The sequence below is a fragment of the Oncorhynchus clarkii genome, chromosome 13 (genome assembly GCF_045791955.1).
Source record: "Oncorhynchus clarkii lewisi isolate Uvic-CL-2024 chromosome 13, UVic_Ocla_1.0, whole genome shotgun sequence".
NCBI classification, from domain to species: Eukaryota; Metazoa; Chordata; class Actinopteri; order Salmoniformes; family Salmonidae; genus Oncorhynchus; species Oncorhynchus clarkii.
Window position 1 is genome coordinate 54,377,806 of NC_092159.1, and position 18,707 is coordinate 54,396,512.

At 41.7% G+C, this 18,707-nt stretch overlaps 1 protein-coding gene across 2 annotated transcripts; it reads left to right on the top strand.

Annotated features, from left to right (window-relative positions):
- The first annotated feature begins 245 nt into the window (after positions 1–245).
- Positions 246–18,667, top strand: LOC139424046 (hexosaminidase D). Of its 2 annotated transcripts, XM_071175733.1 has the most exons (14): positions 246–428; positions 4,080–4,175; positions 4,377–4,635; positions 5,295–5,404; positions 5,655–5,742; positions 10,049–10,213; positions 10,491–10,674; positions 10,924–10,995; positions 14,441–14,645; positions 15,075–15,157; positions 16,478–16,553; positions 16,888–16,986; positions 17,146–17,235; positions 17,403–18,667. In XM_071175733.1, the coding sequence occupies exons 2-14, from the start codon at positions 4,090–4,092 to the stop codon at positions 17,593–17,595; spliced, it is 1,710 nt and encodes a 569-aa protein (XP_071031834.1). In that variant the 5' UTR covers positions 246–428; positions 4,080–4,089; the 3' UTR covers positions 17,596–18,667. The 2 variants fall into 2 exon arrangements, with proteins under 2 accessions (XP_071031834.1, XP_071031835.1); XM_071175734.1 differs by lacking the exon at positions 4,080–4,175 and having other exon boundaries at positions 378–428.
- The last annotated feature ends 40 nt before the right edge of the window (positions 18,668–18,707 follow it).

Sequence of the window (18,707 nt, forward strand, 5' to 3'; positions counted from 1 at the left end):
CATGAAACACAGGCACAGTAGCTATTCCAAAGATTATGATAACAATGCGCGTGCCTTATTTCCCACACGTCAAACAATACGTGGACAGATCAGATAAATGACCATTTACTAGCCTGGATGATTTAATTATGTGAGGATGGGTGCAACTTCTCTCTACTCTAGTATATTCTGCTGCACAGAGCAGAGCGCTATCTTTTCGCAGTACTTTTTTTATTATTAAATGCTGGGTGGGTGCGTTCATTTATAGCTCAGTGGGTAGTGTGTGTGACGAGGTACCACTAGTGTAACGCGGAAGTTCGTTGAAAGTTGTCGTGCATTTCGTGTACAGTAGACCTTCCACAACATTCGGTGTTCAAGTTCCTTTTTTTCCTGGGAATTGTAAATGCGGAAACATTAGGACAACAAACTACATGCACGCTCTTCACTGGGTAAGGATTTATTGTAGACTACCGCCATCTACGTGTTAATCTAAATCGTCATTGAGTTGATGCGTTGACACATGTGAAGTTGGATAGTCTACTGTTCATGCAATTCATTCATATTGAACATAACAATGGCAGCACTGTAGTGGAGGCAATACGCAGGTATATGAAGTATATCCACTTTTTACAAGTGGGAATTGCAAATAGGCTACCAATTTTTTATCCACACTGATGCATATCAAAGTAGCCTAGTATAGTGGCGGTATACACCTTAGCAATTATGTAGGCTAGTATAATAGTGAAATCATGCACAAAGTATACTACACAATCGCAAAGTACGTGAGGCATGTTCGCAGGGGCGCAGCACACATAGCCTAGTTATAACCGAATACAATCTTTCAGACAGGGGTGAAAGTACAATGAATTTATTCCCGGTACGGGACCTCCTATTTCCACTCGCAACATATTGCCAGCCTCCAAACAAACAGTGGTGAATGGAAACATACATCTATTACACAAAACACCAACAATTCTAATGACATGTGGCAATTGTATTTAGGCTAGAATGTATGCGCCCACCGCTGTCTGCGCGACTCTCGTGTGTCGTCCACTCTTCTCTGCGTTGGCAAAATGTCAGTGTGCTCGTAGAACAGCAACGCATTTTGGAGAGTAGACTGCTCACATATTCATGCCTCTGACATGCGGTTATGATAAAAAGTGGTGTAATAGCCTACAGTTTCCTTGACATGTTGTTTTAATTATTGTGATAGGCTCATGTTTGACCGATACTGGTACGGCGTAACCCATCAATTTATTTTGCCTGGACACGGTACTGGACCGCATTACTTTCACCCCTCTTTCAGGCAGCAAGAGCGCGCAGCCGCTTGGAGCAGCTCACAGAAGAACGACATCGGTAGCGGGCCATTTCCTGGTTGTAATTTATTTTAATGTGTTCAGTTAATGTGACAAAACAAGCAAGTATAGTGTACAGCATGGATGAGCAACTTTGATAGGGGTGGAAGCCACACAAAAACGCAGCTGCACAGCTCACAGCTCACACATATTTCTACTTACATATTGCAGCTTTAATAGAAAATGACTGAAAAATGAAAATCACCCAGTAAAATTCTACTTGAGTAAAAGTTCAAATTTACTTAAGTACAGTCATGGAAAAGGTACTAAACTGTCATACTTAAGTAAAAGTCAATGCTATAGGCCTACATCAAATTCCTTATAGAGCAGTGGTTCACAAACGTTTTATAGTCCCGTACGTACCCCTTCAAACATTCAACCTCCAGCTGTGGACCCCCTCTAGCACCAGGGTCAGCAGTACCCCCTCTAGCACCAGGGTCAGCTGTACCCCCTCTAGCACCAGGGTCAGCAGTACCCCCTCTAGCACCGGGGTCAGCTGTACCCACTCTAGCACCAGGGTCAGCAGTACCCCCTCTAGCACCAGGGTCAGCTGTACCCCCTCCAGCACCAGGGTCAGCTGTACCCCCTCCAGCACCAGGGTCAGCTGTAACCCCTCTAGCACCAGGGTCAGCAGTACCCCCTCTAGCACCAGGGTCAGCAGTACCCCCTCTAGCACCAGGGTCAGCTGTACCCCCTCCAGCACCAGGGTCAGCTGTAACCCCTCTAGCACCAGGGTCAGCTGTACCCCCTCTAGCACCAGGGTCAGCAGTACCCCCTCTAGCACCAGGGTCAGCAGTACCCCCTCTAGCACCAGGGTCAGCTGTACCCCCTCCAGCACCAGGGTCAGCTGTAACCCCTCTAGCACCAGGGTCAGCAGTACCCCCTCTAGCACCAGGGTCATCTGTACCCCCTCTAGCACCAGGGTCACCTGTACCCCCTCTAGCACCAGGGTCAGCTGTACCCCCTCCAGCACCAGGGTCAGCTGTACCCCCTCTAGCACCAGGGTCAGCTGTACCCCCTCTAGCACCAGGGTCACCTGTACCCCCTCTAGCACCAGGGTCATCTGTACCCCCTCCAGCACCAGGGTCAGCTGTACCCCCTCTAGCACCAGGGTCAGCTGTACCCCCTCTAGCACTAGGGTCAGCTGTAGCACCAGGGTCAGCTCACTCTCAAATGTTGTTTTTTGCCATCATTGTAAGCCTTCCACCCACACACACTATACAATACATTTATTAAACATAAGAATGAGTGTGAGTTTTTGTCACAACCCAGCTCATGTGAAGTGACAAAGAGCTCTTATAGGACCAGGGCACAAATAATAATATTATAATAATGAATCATTTTGCTCTTTATTTAGCCATCTTACATATAAAACCCTATTTGTTCATCAACAATTGTGAATAACTCACCACAGGTTAATGAGAAGGGTGTGCTTGAAAATATGCACATAACTCTGCAATGTTGGGTTGTATTGGAGAGTCTCAGTCTTAAATCATTTTCCACACACAGTCTGTGCCTGTATTTAGTTTTCATGCTAGTGAGGGCTGAGAATCCACTCTCACATAGGTACGTGGTTGCAAAGGGCATCAGTGTCTTAACAGCGCAATTTGCCAAGGCCAGAAACTCTAAGCGCAGCCCATCCAGAAATCTGGCAGTGTCTTCTGATTAAATACATTTTTCACAGAACCGCTTGTTGCAATTTCGATGAGGATCTCTTGTTCAGATATCGGTAAGTGGACTGGAGACAGGGCATTAAAGGGATAACTAATCCAGTTGTTTGTGTCGTCCGTTTCGGGAAAGTACCTGCGGAAATGCTCTCACTCAGATGCTTCACTATATCACATTTGACATTGTCCGTAAGCTTGAGTTCATTTTCACACAAAGAAATCATATAATGATGGAAAGACCTGTGTGTTGTCCTTGTTAATGCAGACAGAGAAGAGCTCCAACTTCTTAATCATAGCCTGAATTTTGTCCCGCACATTGAATATAGTTGTGGAGAGTCCCTGTAATCCTAGATTCAGATCATTCAGACAAGAAAAAACATCACCCAGATAGGCCAGTCGTGTGAGAAACTCATCATCATGCAAGCGGTCAGACAAGTGAAAATTATGGTCAGAAAAAGAAAACTTTAAGCTCGTCTCGCAATTTTAAAAAACGTGTCAATACATTGCCCCTTGATCACCAGTGTATGTTGTAAAAGCGTTACATGGTCACAGCCCATATTTTTTTAAATTTAAACTTTACTTAACTAATCAAGTCAGTTCAGGACAAATTCTTATTTACAATGATGGCATACCGGGGAACAGTGGGTTAACAGTGGGTTAACAGTGGGTTAACTGCCTTGTTCAGAAGCAGAACAACAGATTTCTATTTTGTCAGCTCGGGGATTGAATTCAGCAACCTTTCGGTTACTGGCCCAACGCTCTAATCACTAAGCTACCTGCCGCCCCAAAGTAATGCATAATGCAGAAAATACATGATAGTTCAGGGGCCTTGCTTTAACAACGTTAACCATTTTCACTGTAGTGTCTAAAACATCTTTCAAGCTGTCATGCATTCCCTTGGCAGCAAGAGCCTCTCAGTGGATGCTGCAGTGTACCCAAGTGGCGTCGGGAGCAACTGCTTGCACGCGCGTTACCACTCCACTATGTCTCCCTGTCATGGCTTTTGCGTATTTGACTGCCATGTGGGTATTATTAAAAACTTGAACTTGAAATACTATTTTCTATTTCTTTCTGTCAGCTGAAGCACCATGGTAACAACAAGGCAGGCCCTCAGAGCTGTTGTACTTTGTCTGGTGCTTGTTGCTGCTGTCAAACTTCTGCTTTCGGAATACAGGTGAGACATCCTACCATGGGCATAATCCTCATTCACTGAGGTGTTTGTAGACTTAAATGATATAATATTGTGTTTTTCTTGGCCTCTTGGGTCAGCCGTTCGGTCTGTGTGCTGAGATTATTTTATTAAAACTTTCTCAAGCCTTTATTAGTCTTCAGAAGAACATTAAAAAAGTTACTGTTTAAATCTGTCTTGTTCCAGAACTGAAAGGAAACAGAAGTTGGCCACCATGGATCCTGGCTCATTTTGGCATCAGGGGCCAAAGGTGAAGGAGGCTGTTACTGTACACAAGTCAGAGGATATAAACTCTTTGTTTAACTGGGCCCAGAAACCAGAGGTTCCAGAGCCTCCAGTAAAAAAAGAAGCAGGCACAGCACCTCTGGAAACCAGCAAAGGCCCTGCAAGAATAGTGCACCTGGATCTGAAAGGTGCTGCACCCAAAGTCAAATACATGAAGCAGGTGAGAAAAGTTCTCTCCTTGAGGTGGATCCCCCAAAAATGTTATTTGCAGGGCCTCACTCTGGATAAGTCTGCTAAATGACTGGTCTGCTAAATGACTAAAATGTTATTTGCAGGGCCTCACTCTGGATAAGAGCGTCTGCTAAATTACTAAAATGTAAATGTATTCTTTATAAGGTGTATCCCTTTCCTGCAGTCAAATGACCGAGTGACCTGATGGGTGGAATGTTGTTCATATCATTTAATAATTAATAAACATAAAAAATCCAGTGTTTCTATGTCAAATGGCTTTGTTATATTTCAGTGTTCTGTGATGTACGTATATAAAGTGTCAAATTTGGATGCAAACTCCCAACGTAATACATTTCAACTCTATATCTGGCATGGTACAGGTGTCTTCTTTTTTGAAGTCCGTAACCATGTGTGTGAGGTGTATACTTTTGTTTCAACGTTGAATTGTTTAAGACTACAAAGAAACACTCTGTGTAACCCTGATTTAGCCCACTGCAGTAAAAGGTTTTAAGATGTATATTTTAATGGAGATACTGGCATATGGGTAGTCTTGATTATATAGTATAGCATTAGAATTGAATTGAAAAGCATGCAGTATAACAGCTGTATCTACCAGAACCAAAGTCATTGTGACGGTTTCCATTCCAGATCTTCCCGCTCTTCTCCTCTCTGGGTGCTGCTGGTGTTCTGCTAGAGTACGAGGACATGTTTCCCTATCATGGAAACCTGACGATTCTCAGGTCACCGTATGCCTACAGGTGAGCACCAGATGGTGATGTCTCAGTCAATTTATGATTGATAGGAAAAAACTAGGGCCTGGAGTTTTCCTTGTCAGATCGCATGTCACAAGAGAAACTCCTGACCCTGATGATAAAACTAAGTCAGAACTAGGATGGACAATTCATAGAGACCTGTATTACCGTTCTATTGGATTATTGGTGTTCTATTTAAATATGTGCCACAATGATGAACAGTCTGCTGTATATCTCTGTGTTCTCTGTTAAACAGTATGGAAGATATAGAGGAGATAAAGAGCCTAGCCAAACTCAACAAGCTGGAACTGATTCCTTTAGTGCAAGTGTTTGGACACCTCGAGGTAAGTCAGGGATACTGTATCCGTGATGTAGTGGGGGAAGAAATAGGTGGTTACGCTGTTCACAGTGAGTAAAGTAATGCTCCCTATACTTTCAATGCATCTCGTTGGCTGGCCCTCGCTTCATACTCGTCGCCAAACCCACTGGCTCCAGGTCATCTACAAGACCCTGCTAGGTAAAGTCCCCCTTATCTCAGCTCGCTGGTCACCATAGCAGCACCCACCTGTAGCACGCGCTCCAGCAGGTACAGTGCCTTGCGAAAGTATTCGGCCCCCTTGAACTTTGCGACCTTTTGCCACATTTCAGGCTTCAAACATAAAGATATAAAACTGTATTTTTTTGTGAAGAATCAACAACTAGTGGGACACAATCATGAAGTGGAACGACATTTATTGGATATTTCAAACTTTTTTAACAAATCAAAAACTGAAAAATTGGGCGTGCAAAATTATTCAGCCCCTTAAGTTAATACTTTGTAGCGCCACCCTTTGCTGCGATTACAGCTGTAAGTCGCTTGGGGTATGTCTCTATCAGTTTTGCACATCGAGAGACTGAATTTTTTTTCCCATTCCTCCTTGCAAAACAGCTCGAGCTCAGTGAGGTTGGATGGAGAGCATTTGTGAACAGCAGTTGTCAGTTCTTTCCACAGATTCTCGATTGGATTCAGGTCTGGACTTTGACTTGGCCATTCTAACACCTGGATATGTTTATTTTTGAACCATTCCATTGTAGATTTTGCTTTATGTTTTGGATCGTTGTCTTGTTGGAAGACAAATCTCCGTCCCAGTCTCAGGTCTTTTGCAGACTCCATCAGGTTTTCTTCCAGAATGGTCCTGTATTTGGCTCCATCCATCTTCCCATCAATTTGAACCATCTTCCCTGTCCCTGCTGAAGAAAAGCAGGCCCAAACCATGATGCTGCCACCACCATGTTTGACAGTGGGGATGGTGTGTTCAGCTGTGTTGCTTTTACGCCAAACATAACGTTTTGCATTGTTGCCAAAAAGTTCAATTTTGGTTTCATCTGACCAGAGCACCTTCTTCCACATGTTTGGTGTGTCTCCCAGGTGGCTTGTGGCAAACTTTAAACAACACCTTTTATGGATATCTTTAAGAAATGGCTTTCTTCTTGCCACTCTTCCATAAAGGCCAGATTTGTGCAATATACGACTGATTGTTGTCCTATGGACAGAGTCTCCCACCTCAGCTGTAGATCTCTGCAGTTCATCCAGAGTGATCATGGGCCTCTTGGCTGCATCTCTGATCAGTCTTCTCCTTGTATGAGCTGAAAGTTTAGAGGGACGGCCAGGTCTTGGTAGATTTGCAGTGGTCTGATACTCCTTCCATTTCAATATTATCGCTTGCACAGTGCTCCTTGGGATGTTTAAAGCTTGGGAAATCTTTTTGTATCCAAATCCGGCTTTAAACTTCTTCACAACAGTATCTCGGAACTGCCTGGTGTGTTCCTTGTTCTTCATGATGCTCTCTGCGCTTTTAACAGACCTCTGAGACTATCACAATGCAGGTGCATTTATACGGAGACTTGATTACACACAGGTGGATTGTATTTATCATCATTAGTCATTTAGGTAAACATTGGATCATTCAGAGATCCTCACTGAACTTCTGGAGAGAGTTTGCTGCACTGAAAGTAAAGGGGCTGAATAATTTTGCACGCCCAATTTTTCAGTTTTTGATTTGTTAAAAAAGTTTGAAATATCCAATAAATGTCGTTCCACTTCATGATTGTGTCCCACTTGTTGTTGATTCTTCACAAAAAAATACAGTTTTCTATCTTTATGTTTGAAGCCTGAAATGTGGCAAAAGGTCGCAAAGTTCAAGGGGGCCGAATACTTTCGCAAGGCACTGTATATAGACTTATTTTTCTACTGTATTATTGACTGTATGTTTGTTTTACTCCATGTGTAACTGTGTTGTTGTGTGTGTCGAACTGCTTTGCTTTATCTTGGCCAGGTCGCAATTGTAAATGAGAACTTGTTCTCAACTAGCCTACCTGGTTAAATAAAGGTGACATAAAAAATAAAAAATAAAAAATAAAATATTTCCGCAAAAGGTGGGTAAACGCCCACACAAAATAAGAAAGTTGCGTAAACAGCATTTACCCGACACTAAATGCTGCACTATTTAAACACTTGCCCCCCATCCCCCCTTCACCAAAACACGTGTAAATATTGGACTATAAGTTGTGCCTTCCTGTATTATACTTATGGTAAAATGTTTATTCTACTGAGCCATTTACTTTATGTTCGTATTCTTGTATTTTATTATTTCTTATTGTTGTTGCATTGTCTAGAAGGAACCTGCTAGTAAGCATTCCATTGGATGATGTATACTATGTGTATCCCGTGCATACGACTAATAAAACTTAAACTTGAAACACTACACAGCTGGTCTGTATGTATTATACTCATATTGGTTCCTCAGTCTATTATACCTATGGTAAAATGTTTATTCTACTGAGCCATTTATTTTACATCCTTATTCTTATTTTATTTATTTTTATTTAACTTGGCAAGTCAGTTAACTCTTGGAACTACCCATCCCGGATCCGGGAGAATTGTCATCAACTACACTAATTAGCATAGCGCAACGGCCAAATAATCTTACTAGAAAATATTCATATTCATGAAATCACAAGTGAAATATATTGAAACACAGCTTAGCCTTTTGTTAATCACCATGTCGTCTCAGATTTTGAAATTATGTTTTACAGCCAAAGCAAGACAAGCGATCGATAGCCTAGCATAGCATTATGTCCAGCTAGCAGCAGGAAGCTTGGTCACGAAAATCAGAAAAGCAATCAAATTAACCGTTTACCTTTGATGATCGGATGTTTTCACTGTCGAGACTCCCAGTTAGACAGCAAATGTTCCTTTTGTTCCATAAAGATGATTTTTATACCCAAAATACCTCAGTTTGTTTGTCACATTATGTTGAGAAATCCACCGGAAATAGCGGTCACGACAACTCCAAAAAAATCCAAATTATATCCATAATATCGACAGAAACATGGCAAACGTATTTTATAATCTATCCTCAAGGTGTTTTTCAAATATCTATTCGATAATATATCAACCGGGACAATTGGCTTTTCAGTAGGAGCGAGAGGAAAAATGACTACCTCTGTCTTTTACGCAAGAATCACTCTGAGAGCCCTCAGCTGGCCACTTACGCAATGTAGTCGTTTACACTCATTCTTCAACATAAAGGCGTGAAACTACATCAAAATGCTGTAGACACCTTAGGGAATACGTAGAAAAATGAATCTGGTTGATATCCCGTTCAATGGCTAATCTTGGTGCATAGGAACACAACGGTTTCAAAATAAGAGGCACTTCCTGATTGGATTTTCCTCAGGGTTATACTCACAGACAATATTTTGACAGTTTTGGAAACTTTAGAGTTTTCTATATCAAGCTGTCAATTATATGCATATTCTAGCATCTGGTCCTGAGAAATAGGCGGTTTACTTTGGGAACGTTTAAAAATAGTGCCCCCTAGTTTCAAGAGGATTTATTAAGAACAAATTATTTTTTACAATGATGGCCTTCCCCGGACGACGTTGGGCCAATTGCACGCTGCCCTATGTGATACAGCCTGGATTCGAACCAGGGTCTGTAGTGACGCAAATCTGTCTGTGTCTGCATAGAGAGTCTCCTCAATGAATGGGGAAGAGGTGCATTTATCCTGGGACACACCCGAGCCCAGGTGTGTCCCATTTCACCGACGACCCTCCCTGCTCGGCCCACCGACACCCTATTAAGGAAAACAAGAGCAAAGAGAAAGAATTGGGCACTGAGATGCAGTGCCTTAGACCGCTACGCCACTTCCATACTGTTTTATTATTTCTTATTGTTGTTGCATTGTCTAGAAGGAACCTGCTAGTAAGCATTTCATTGGATGATGTATAGTATGTGTATTCCGTTCCTTACGACTAATAAAACTTAAACTTGAAACACTACACAGCTGGTCTGTTTGTATTATACTCATATTGGTTCCTCAGTCTCTCCTGAGGCTATCATGACCTTAAATAAGCGGATCACTTGTTTCATATTCTAACCATACCAGAAAAGCAAGAGTAACTATACATTCCTTGGAATGCTCATTTTCAGTCATGATTGCACTAAGTGAGACCAGAGCCATGCTAGATATCTATCTAAATATATGGCTCTGAGTGATACTATTCCATTGTATTGTGTAATGAAATTTAACCACTGTTGCCTGTGGGGTAAAAACTATGCCACAAATCTCCTCTTTAATATGTCCTCCCCTTATTTCCTCTTGATAGTTTGTGTTGAAGCATGAGAGGTATTTCCACCTGAGGGAGGTGAGGGCTTTCCCTAACAGTCTGAACCCCCACCACCCTGGCTCTGTGGCTCTGGTCAAGGACATGGTCTCCCAGGTCATGGACTGTCACCCTGATGCACGCTGGTTCCACATGGGGGCTGATGAGGTTTGTGGGTGGGTGTGTGCGTGCGTGCATGATTTTGTGTGTGTGTGTACGCCGTGTGTTTGTATGTGTATGAACTAGAACACTACTAATGTATGTAATTGTATCTGTCTGTAGGACTTTTAGTTCAGCAGGATATTGAGATATGCAAATAAAGTGCAAGTAGATTGTTATAATACCAATGAGATAGGCCTACATTTTTCATACCCCCTGGTTTGTATAGTTCCATTCATAATACAGTGTGTGTGTGTGTGTGTGTGTGTCTCTCCATGTTCCTCAGGTAAGGGGTCTGGGAGAGAGCCAGGACTCTAAAAACTGGTTACATAGCAATAAGGGTGATGTTGGGAAAATGTTCCTGAACCATGCAGTGTCATTGGCCCGTTTCATCACAGAGAGAAGGTCAGGGGTCAGAGTGATTCTGTGGGATGACATGTTGAGGAAGATCAGCCCTGCCACTATTAAAGGTGTGATGATGAGATCTCCTAGCAGTCCTATTGTACTGTGGATTGATTAAATGAATGTATGTTTTTCTAATTAGAACTGACTGACTTCAGGACACACAAGTGCTTCTATGTTATATCTTTATTTTAAATCTTTATACCATGTTTATTACAATGAATTATGCCATGTGCATTACAATGGAAATGGTTAAACCCCACTAAGTGTCTGACTAGTTGCTCTATAGCTGATTGTTCATCTGTTCATACCCCTAGAGTCAGGCCTGCAGGATCTTGCTTCCCCAACAATATGGAACTATTTGAAGAAAATGGATACAGATGGTATTGGTATGTTTATGTTTTCAGCCATTAATACTTTTTTTGTAATAATATTTTTTTTATTCAAAAATTCCTCCCCAGATACAAACATACACATACGAACAACAATTTACAGACGCGCACAAACATTGACTAGAGTTAATCTGCCCAGATTCACATGCTCACACCCCAATCCCTAGTGCCTGCATCATTTTTTTCTCACATGGCCTTAAATTGTACCAATTCGTTTTTTTCGGTCGCCCATGCTATTTAAATAATAAATCATGAGATTTTCCATTGTGTTAATGATGGCGGATTGATTGATTCCCAAGTTTTTAGTATATGTTTTTCAAGATGAGTGATGAGAGAATTGTCCAGCCCATTGTATCTCACTACACCCCCATATGCCATATGTCTTGAGATATGCAAGCAGACGGGTTAAAAGTAAGTTGACATTGTAATACTTATAACATGCCAACTTTCTAGCTCCACCAATAACCTTTGGACTGTATAGCATTCCCAGAAAGCATTGATTATTGAGTCATATTTAGTTTTACACTTAAGACATGACTGTCGTTGTGCTGTAGAATTTGTGAATGTTGTCTCTTGTACAGTATAATAAATTGTATACATTCATTTATACTGGACTAAGTGTATATTTTCGTTAACTAAATTCGTTAGGTATGCTCCGACATCCCCTCCATCTTGTGCAAACAAATCCAAAAATTAAATGTTATTAGTCACATGTGCCGAATACAACAGGTGTAGGTAGACCTTATAGTGAAATGCTTATAGTGCAATGTAAATAGTCTGGGTAGCCATTTGATTAGATGTTCAGGAGTCTTATGGCTTGGGGTGTAGAAGCTGTTTAGAATCCTCTTGGACCTAGACTTGGCACTCCGGTACCGCTTGCCGTGCGGTAGCAGAGAGAACAGTCTACGACTAGGGTGGCTGTAGTCTTTGACAATTTTTAGGGCCTTCTTCTGACACTGCCTGGTATAGAGGTCCTGGGTGGCAGGAAGCTTGGCCCCAGTGATGTACTGGGCCGTACGCACTACCCTCAGTAGTACCTTGCGGTCGGAGGCCGAGCAGTTGCCATACCAGGCAGAGATGCAACCAGCTGTAGAACCTTTTGAGGATCTGAGGACCCATGCCAAATCTTTTCAGTCTCCTGAGGGTGAATAGGTTTTGTTGTGCCCTCTTCATGACTGTCTTGGTGTGCTTGGACCATGTTAGTTTGTTGGTGATGTGGACACCAAGGAACTTGAAGCTCCCAACCTGCTCCACTGCAGCCCCGTCGACGAGAATGGGGGCGTGCTCGGTCCTCTTTTTCCTGTAGTCCACAGTCATCTCCTTTGTCTTGATCACGTTAAGGGAGAGGTTGTTGTCCTGGCCAGTTCTCTGACCTCCTCCCTATAGGCTGTCTCATCGTTGTCGGTGATCACTGTTGTGTCATCTGCAAACTTAATGATGGTGTTGGAGTCGTGCCTGTCCGTGCAGTCATGAGTGAACAGGGAGTACAGGAGGGGACAGAGCACGCAGCCCTGAGGGGCCCATGTGTTGAGGACGGATGTGTTGTTACCTACCCTTACCACCTGGGGCGGCCCTTCAGGAAGTCCAGGATCCAGTTGCAGAGGGAGGTGTTTAGTCCCAGGGTCCTTAGCTTATTGATGAGCTTTGAGGACACTATGGTGTTGGACACTGAGCTATAGTCAATGAATAGCATTCTCACATAGGTGTTCCTTTTGTTCAGTAGGGAAAGGGCAGTGTGGAGTGTAATAGAGGTTGCATCATCTGTGGATTTGTTGGGGTGGTATGCAATTTGGAGTGGGTCTAGGGTTTCATGGATAATGGTGTTGATGTGAGCCATGACCAGCCTTTCAAAGCACTTCATGACTATAGACCTGAGTGCTACGGGTCGGTAGTCATTTAGGCAGGTTACCTTAGTGTTCTTGGGCACAGGCACTATGGTGGTCTGCTTAAAACATGTTGGTATTACAAACTCGGCCAGGGAGAGGTTGAAAATGTCAGTGAAGACACCTGCCAGTTGGTCAGCGCATGCTTGCAGTACACATCCTGGTAATCCGTCTGGCCCTGTGGCCTTGTGAATGTTGACATGTTTAAAGGTCTTACTCACATCGGCTGCAGAGAGCGTGATCACACAGTCTTCCGGAACAGCTGGTGCTCTCATGCATGTTTCAGTGTTATTTGCCATGTAGCAGCATATAAATAATTTAGCTCGCCTGGTAGGCTTGTGTCACTGGGCAGCTCTCGGCTGTGCTTCCCTTTGTAGTCTGTAATGGTTTGCAAGCCCTGTCACATCCGACGAGCTTCAGAGCCGGTGTAGTACGATTCGATCTTAGTCCTCTCTAGGTAGATAGAGTGGTCTACAGCGTATCACAAGATACTCTACCTCAGGCGAGCAATAGCTCGAGACTTCCTTAAATATTGTTCACCAACTGTTATTTACAAAAATACATAGTCTGCCACCCCTTGTCTTACCAGATGCAGCTGTTCTATCCTGTCGGTACAGCATATAACCAGCCAACTGTAAGTTGATAGTGTCGTTGTTCAGCCGCGACTCCGTGAAGCATAACATATTACAGTTTTGAATGTCAGTTCCATTTAAGTCTTGGTTCCAACAGTTTAAAAATAATTCTAAGAGATTGTCAGTTGGATAGGCTCTCTGCAAGGTTTTCTATATCTTACCTATCATATGAACATCCATTTATGACTCAGATAAGATTCCCTCAAGGTTGCTCTGATGTCCAAAATATTTCAAATTGAAATTTCATGATATGCAACTTTTAAGTTGCATATATTTGAAAATATCTACATTGGTCAGTCCAAAATTGCTTTTTAATTCTGTCATGGAAATACATGTATTTCTTGTTACCAAGTCATTTATAGTTTCTATGGCTTTAGTTTTCTATGTGGACCAATTTAATGGTGAATTCTGAAAAGCTATCCAAGGATTGTTCCATAGGGTTGAATTTTATGGCAGTGATACTGGTTCTTATAGAATACATTTCATTTTCTTCATATTGTTAAAGTGTTCTTAACTATGAAGTTGTTAATGTTCTTAGCTTTATCCTTTGAAAATAGACACATGAAAAGATTCTGGGGATGAGCATGTGCATCTTCAATATGTACCCATTGTTCCTCTTTAGTGAGTTCAACTATATGTCACGAGTAAAAGCCTTGGGTAGCAAGTTGATACAATTCCAATTCTGGAAGGTTAAACCACCCTCCGACTGAAAAAGATGTCACATTTTTATTTTATGAATTTTATTTGTCCATATAAAGTATGTTATGACCGAGTATACTTTTTTAAAGAATGTCTTCGGTGGGGTAATTGTTATTACCGATGACAGAGAATCTAGACCATTGTAAAACTGTTTACAGCTTTAGAATAAGAGAGGGAAAATATGATGTTTACCAATACCCCATTTTATTGTTTTTTTATTTTGAACAGGAACATTGATATCTAGATACCATGAGGCCGGTTTCAAGGGTATATGGTTCGCCAGTGCATTTAAAGGGGGCACAGGTATTGACCAGCGATGGACCCCTCTTGACTATCAGCTACAGAACCATCTGTCCTGGATAAAGGTCATGAACTCTATGACCAAATACCACTCCATAACCCTCCATGGCATCCTGCTAACAGGATGGCAGAGGTAAGACATTGATTAGGGTTGCAACATTTCTGTTACTTTTCCAAAATTCCAAGGTTTTCCAGAAATCCTGGTTGGAGGGTTCCGGATTTCATGCTTATTCCCTTCTGATTCCAGGAATCTTTCAACAGGGATTTCTGGAAAACCTGGTAATTTGGGGGAAATTACCAGAATTTTGCAACCCTGACACTAATCAACCACAATTGACTCTGATACTGATGTCTTGGTAATGTTCAAAGTGTGTGTACTAAACCAGAGCATGCGGAAGATATACTGTATAAGGCATGATGTTATATAGTTGAACTAGATTAATTGACTCATAACTCATTCCGTTGGCCCATTAAACTAAATCAACAGGATGAATCTGTCTTTTACTGTGTGTCTGTGTTATGATGTGCTGCACCTAAGTGTTTGAAATATTTTACCCTCCAGGTTTGAGCATCATACCGTGTTGTGTGAACTCCTCCCAGTTGGCATTCCCTCCCTGGCTATGTGTCTACAGAGCTTAAAGCATGGTAAGTGCCAGGGGAACTGTAAAATAGTAACCTTCTCGCAGTCATAAGGACAAAGATTCATCAGGAGGCAGGCAAGTAGAGGTGCAAATTTGTGTTATTTATTCTATTTGCACAGTGCTGTTGATGATGGTGATACATGTACATGTTGATATATTTGCAAATGTCTGACTTCAAAATGTCAGTATTCAAAAAGAAAAAGCTTCCTAACAGGCAAAAACTAGCCTAAGCATAAAGGCACAGGTGGTAGAACCCTGCACGGGCATGAATTTTAAGCCCGAGCCCTACCCATGCCCGTGACATTCAGGCCCTACCCTACCCAGGCCTGATTGCGTCTGCCAAATTTAAGGCCCGGCCCTGCCCAAAACCAGAAATCAGAAATAAATGTGAATATCCATCGCAACAGCTCCGCTTGGGCTTCTCTGCTCAATGAAGAGACATGAGACAGCAGTTAGCTGTAAGCTACAAAACTCTAGGAACATTATTATTTCCTGTGAAATAATCTCCTGTCTTATATTTGATGAGGTTGAAGCACTTCTTACACCTTGTTATGATCTTAGTCAGATATGACTGTGCTGCGCAGCAAAGCACACGCAAATGGCTCAGCTTGAAAATGATAGTGATCAGTTTAGTTATACCCAAGTCCTGCCTATACCCTAGCTATTGATGAAAAAACAGGCCCTATCCGGCCCTAACCCGATGTATAATGTCTGGTCCAGCCGGGCTTGGGTTGGGTAGCAGAGCTCTATCAGGTGGGGTCTGCTAGGCTCAGTTGCAGCCTCCCCAAACAAATCCTCAACCAGAACTCATGAGAACATATCCAAATGAACACTTAAAGGAAGAATCCACTCAACAACTATATTTTGGAAAATTATCATATGATTCAAAACGTATCATCATCATGATGATGTGGCAAGTGACACTGCTTCTTGAAAATCCTATATCTTGAAAACTTGACTGCTGACAAAAAAACGTAGGAACTGTATCAACAGTAGAGTAATGAAAAAAATGCCAAAAGATAGTTGTTGAGTCGATTTCTTTCTTTAAATACAATAAACCAGACCTATCCTGGCACTATGTGAGCGTGGGTGCACTCAACATTTACAAGACTGAGAAACCAGACATGTGCTCCAAACAAAAGACAATAAAGCAATTGACAGAAACCTAGTGAATATAATGAAATTAACCAAAAAGCTTCTTACTCAGAAGTGTTGCGCAGTTTGTGAGCTCTCCAGAGAACGTGTCCACTACGGACATGAGATCGGTAAAGTATTACAGTACACCGGTCTTGTAACTAACATTATGCATGTGTCTGTTGGACAGGTGCATTTGATGAAAATGCAAAGATGGAGGCTCACCACATACTGGGCTGCAACATCAAGGTGGAGAAAGATATCTGGTTAGTAGTAGTCTCAGTTATTAGTAGAACAGTACTATTTAATCAAATGTGAGTCAACTTCAACTGAAATACTGTTTTGTATTATGAGAAAGACCAATTGCAATTTTCTAGAGAAAGGAAAACGTACACCTGAAAATTGGTGAGGAGGTGGAACTTGGTGATTTCTCTTTTGTGTCAGAGCAAGAGTGTGTGGCTACATTCCTTTCTTAAGTCAACCTGTACTGTACCATGTCACATATGGTTTACTTGAAATGCCTTGCTTTGTGAACTTAACAAAACATATGTTGTTTGGTAAAGTGCTTGACCTTTCTCTCCTGTTTGTCTGCCTCTGTAGTGAGGGGAGTGGAGCCTTCTCAGGCTCTCAGATCTACCACATGGTGTTTTACATTCACACAAACCTGCAGAAGGAGGTGGAGGCCCTCATGAAACACTAGTAAGCATCCATCGCTTCAATTTTTATTTGTGATTCCAGAGTATGAAGAATACAGTTTAAGTAATTAGAAGCAAATAATTAATTCAGATGCAAAGAAAATACAATATATTTTTCTGATGACAATTTATTGTCTATTCGTCTGATGATTATCTCATACAGCCACATCAAAGGGGGTTTCAGTCGCTACCACAGAAAATATAATTTTGCAAATCCAAGAATTATAGGATTCTTCCAAGGTCGGCTGAAGAAGTAAGTATTGCTTTTTTAAATTCTTGATGGTTAGCCATCACCTTTCTCTTCATCATTAACGCCACAGAGACATTATCTGGATGTATGAGAGATATTCAGCCACTTGGAGGACAATGGAATAAAAAGTGCCTCTTCTTTGTTAGTTAAACCCTTGTCTCCTCTTCCAGACTGTTGGATAAGTGGGAGACGTACATAGAGAACTTCCGTATGGAGATGGAGGCTATCTACTTCCCAGACACAGTGGAGGAGTGGATGGAGGAGAATGTCAACGCCAACATGGATCTACTGAGAGAGAACGCCCGGGATGCCGAGCGAATCCTAAAACTGAACGGACAGCCCAAGTCACTGAAGACCTTATAGTGACTGGTCTTGTACAGTCTCCAGACCTGATGCCGTTGGGTTGTAACTTTGCACATAGTACCTGTTGATGGTATGTCTAAAGGAGTTTTTCAAGACCGTGTGACTTGACCAGGAAATACTCTGGACCATAGTTATGCTGGTGCTAGTTGTAGCCTGTAACTAGGGTCCACAATTTGGCTCTCTGGCTTTACAAGCCATTTACTGTTTGATTGTGCTGAATAGTAACGTGTCACATGGCTCATATTTACATTGCAAATCATCAGCTCTTTGTACACAGTATGGTAGCAGAATCTGCACTGAATCTGTTTCTTTGTATGTTTGTTTTCCTGTTTGTTTATTTGTAGATGGGAGTTCTGATGAGAATGACATTCTGTTATAACACTGTCTGTATTGCATTATCATTATAGGTTTCCTGTATATGTTTTTTCTAGATCCTCCCTGTTGCCACATAATGATGCAGCTAAGGGTTTTGCCAGTAACCATGGCATAATATGTTTTTACTGCTTGGAATTTTAGCATGAGGGCCTTGGATGGTCTATGAGTTATGAGCAGATATAAATTAATTATTAAGTGTATGCTTGAATATGAAGAATACAGAAAGGAACTGATCCTGTTATGATCAAATTGCACTGTAAGATTCATGCAGTCTATATTATACTGCAATGTTAACATGCCTTTAGAGCGTAGCTCTTTATGTTCTATTGATATGCTGCTGCACAGTCTCAGGTTAAAACACTGTCTGATTGTACAACATTGTTGAACATTAGTCATTACAAATTAATTGTGCAGTCATTACAAATTGAAGATTGTGTATTTTGCACATATTAGTTGATTATGCTTGATTATCAAGTTTTTAACTTGATTATTGTTATTTATTGTTAATACTTGATATTTTCTTTAAATAGGAGCTCTGACAGTTCCCTGGATGTGTAGGTTATGGTATCATATTTCAAGTTTTGGTCACCTTTGGTTTCCTTTATCATAGCCTAAAAAGTACATTGATTCATAGATTTAAATGATTTGATTCTGGTATGTGAATTCTGAGAGCTTAAATAAATGGGGTTCATACGCACATTATTTATTTTCATTTCATCGCTTCGGTAAACTTGGGT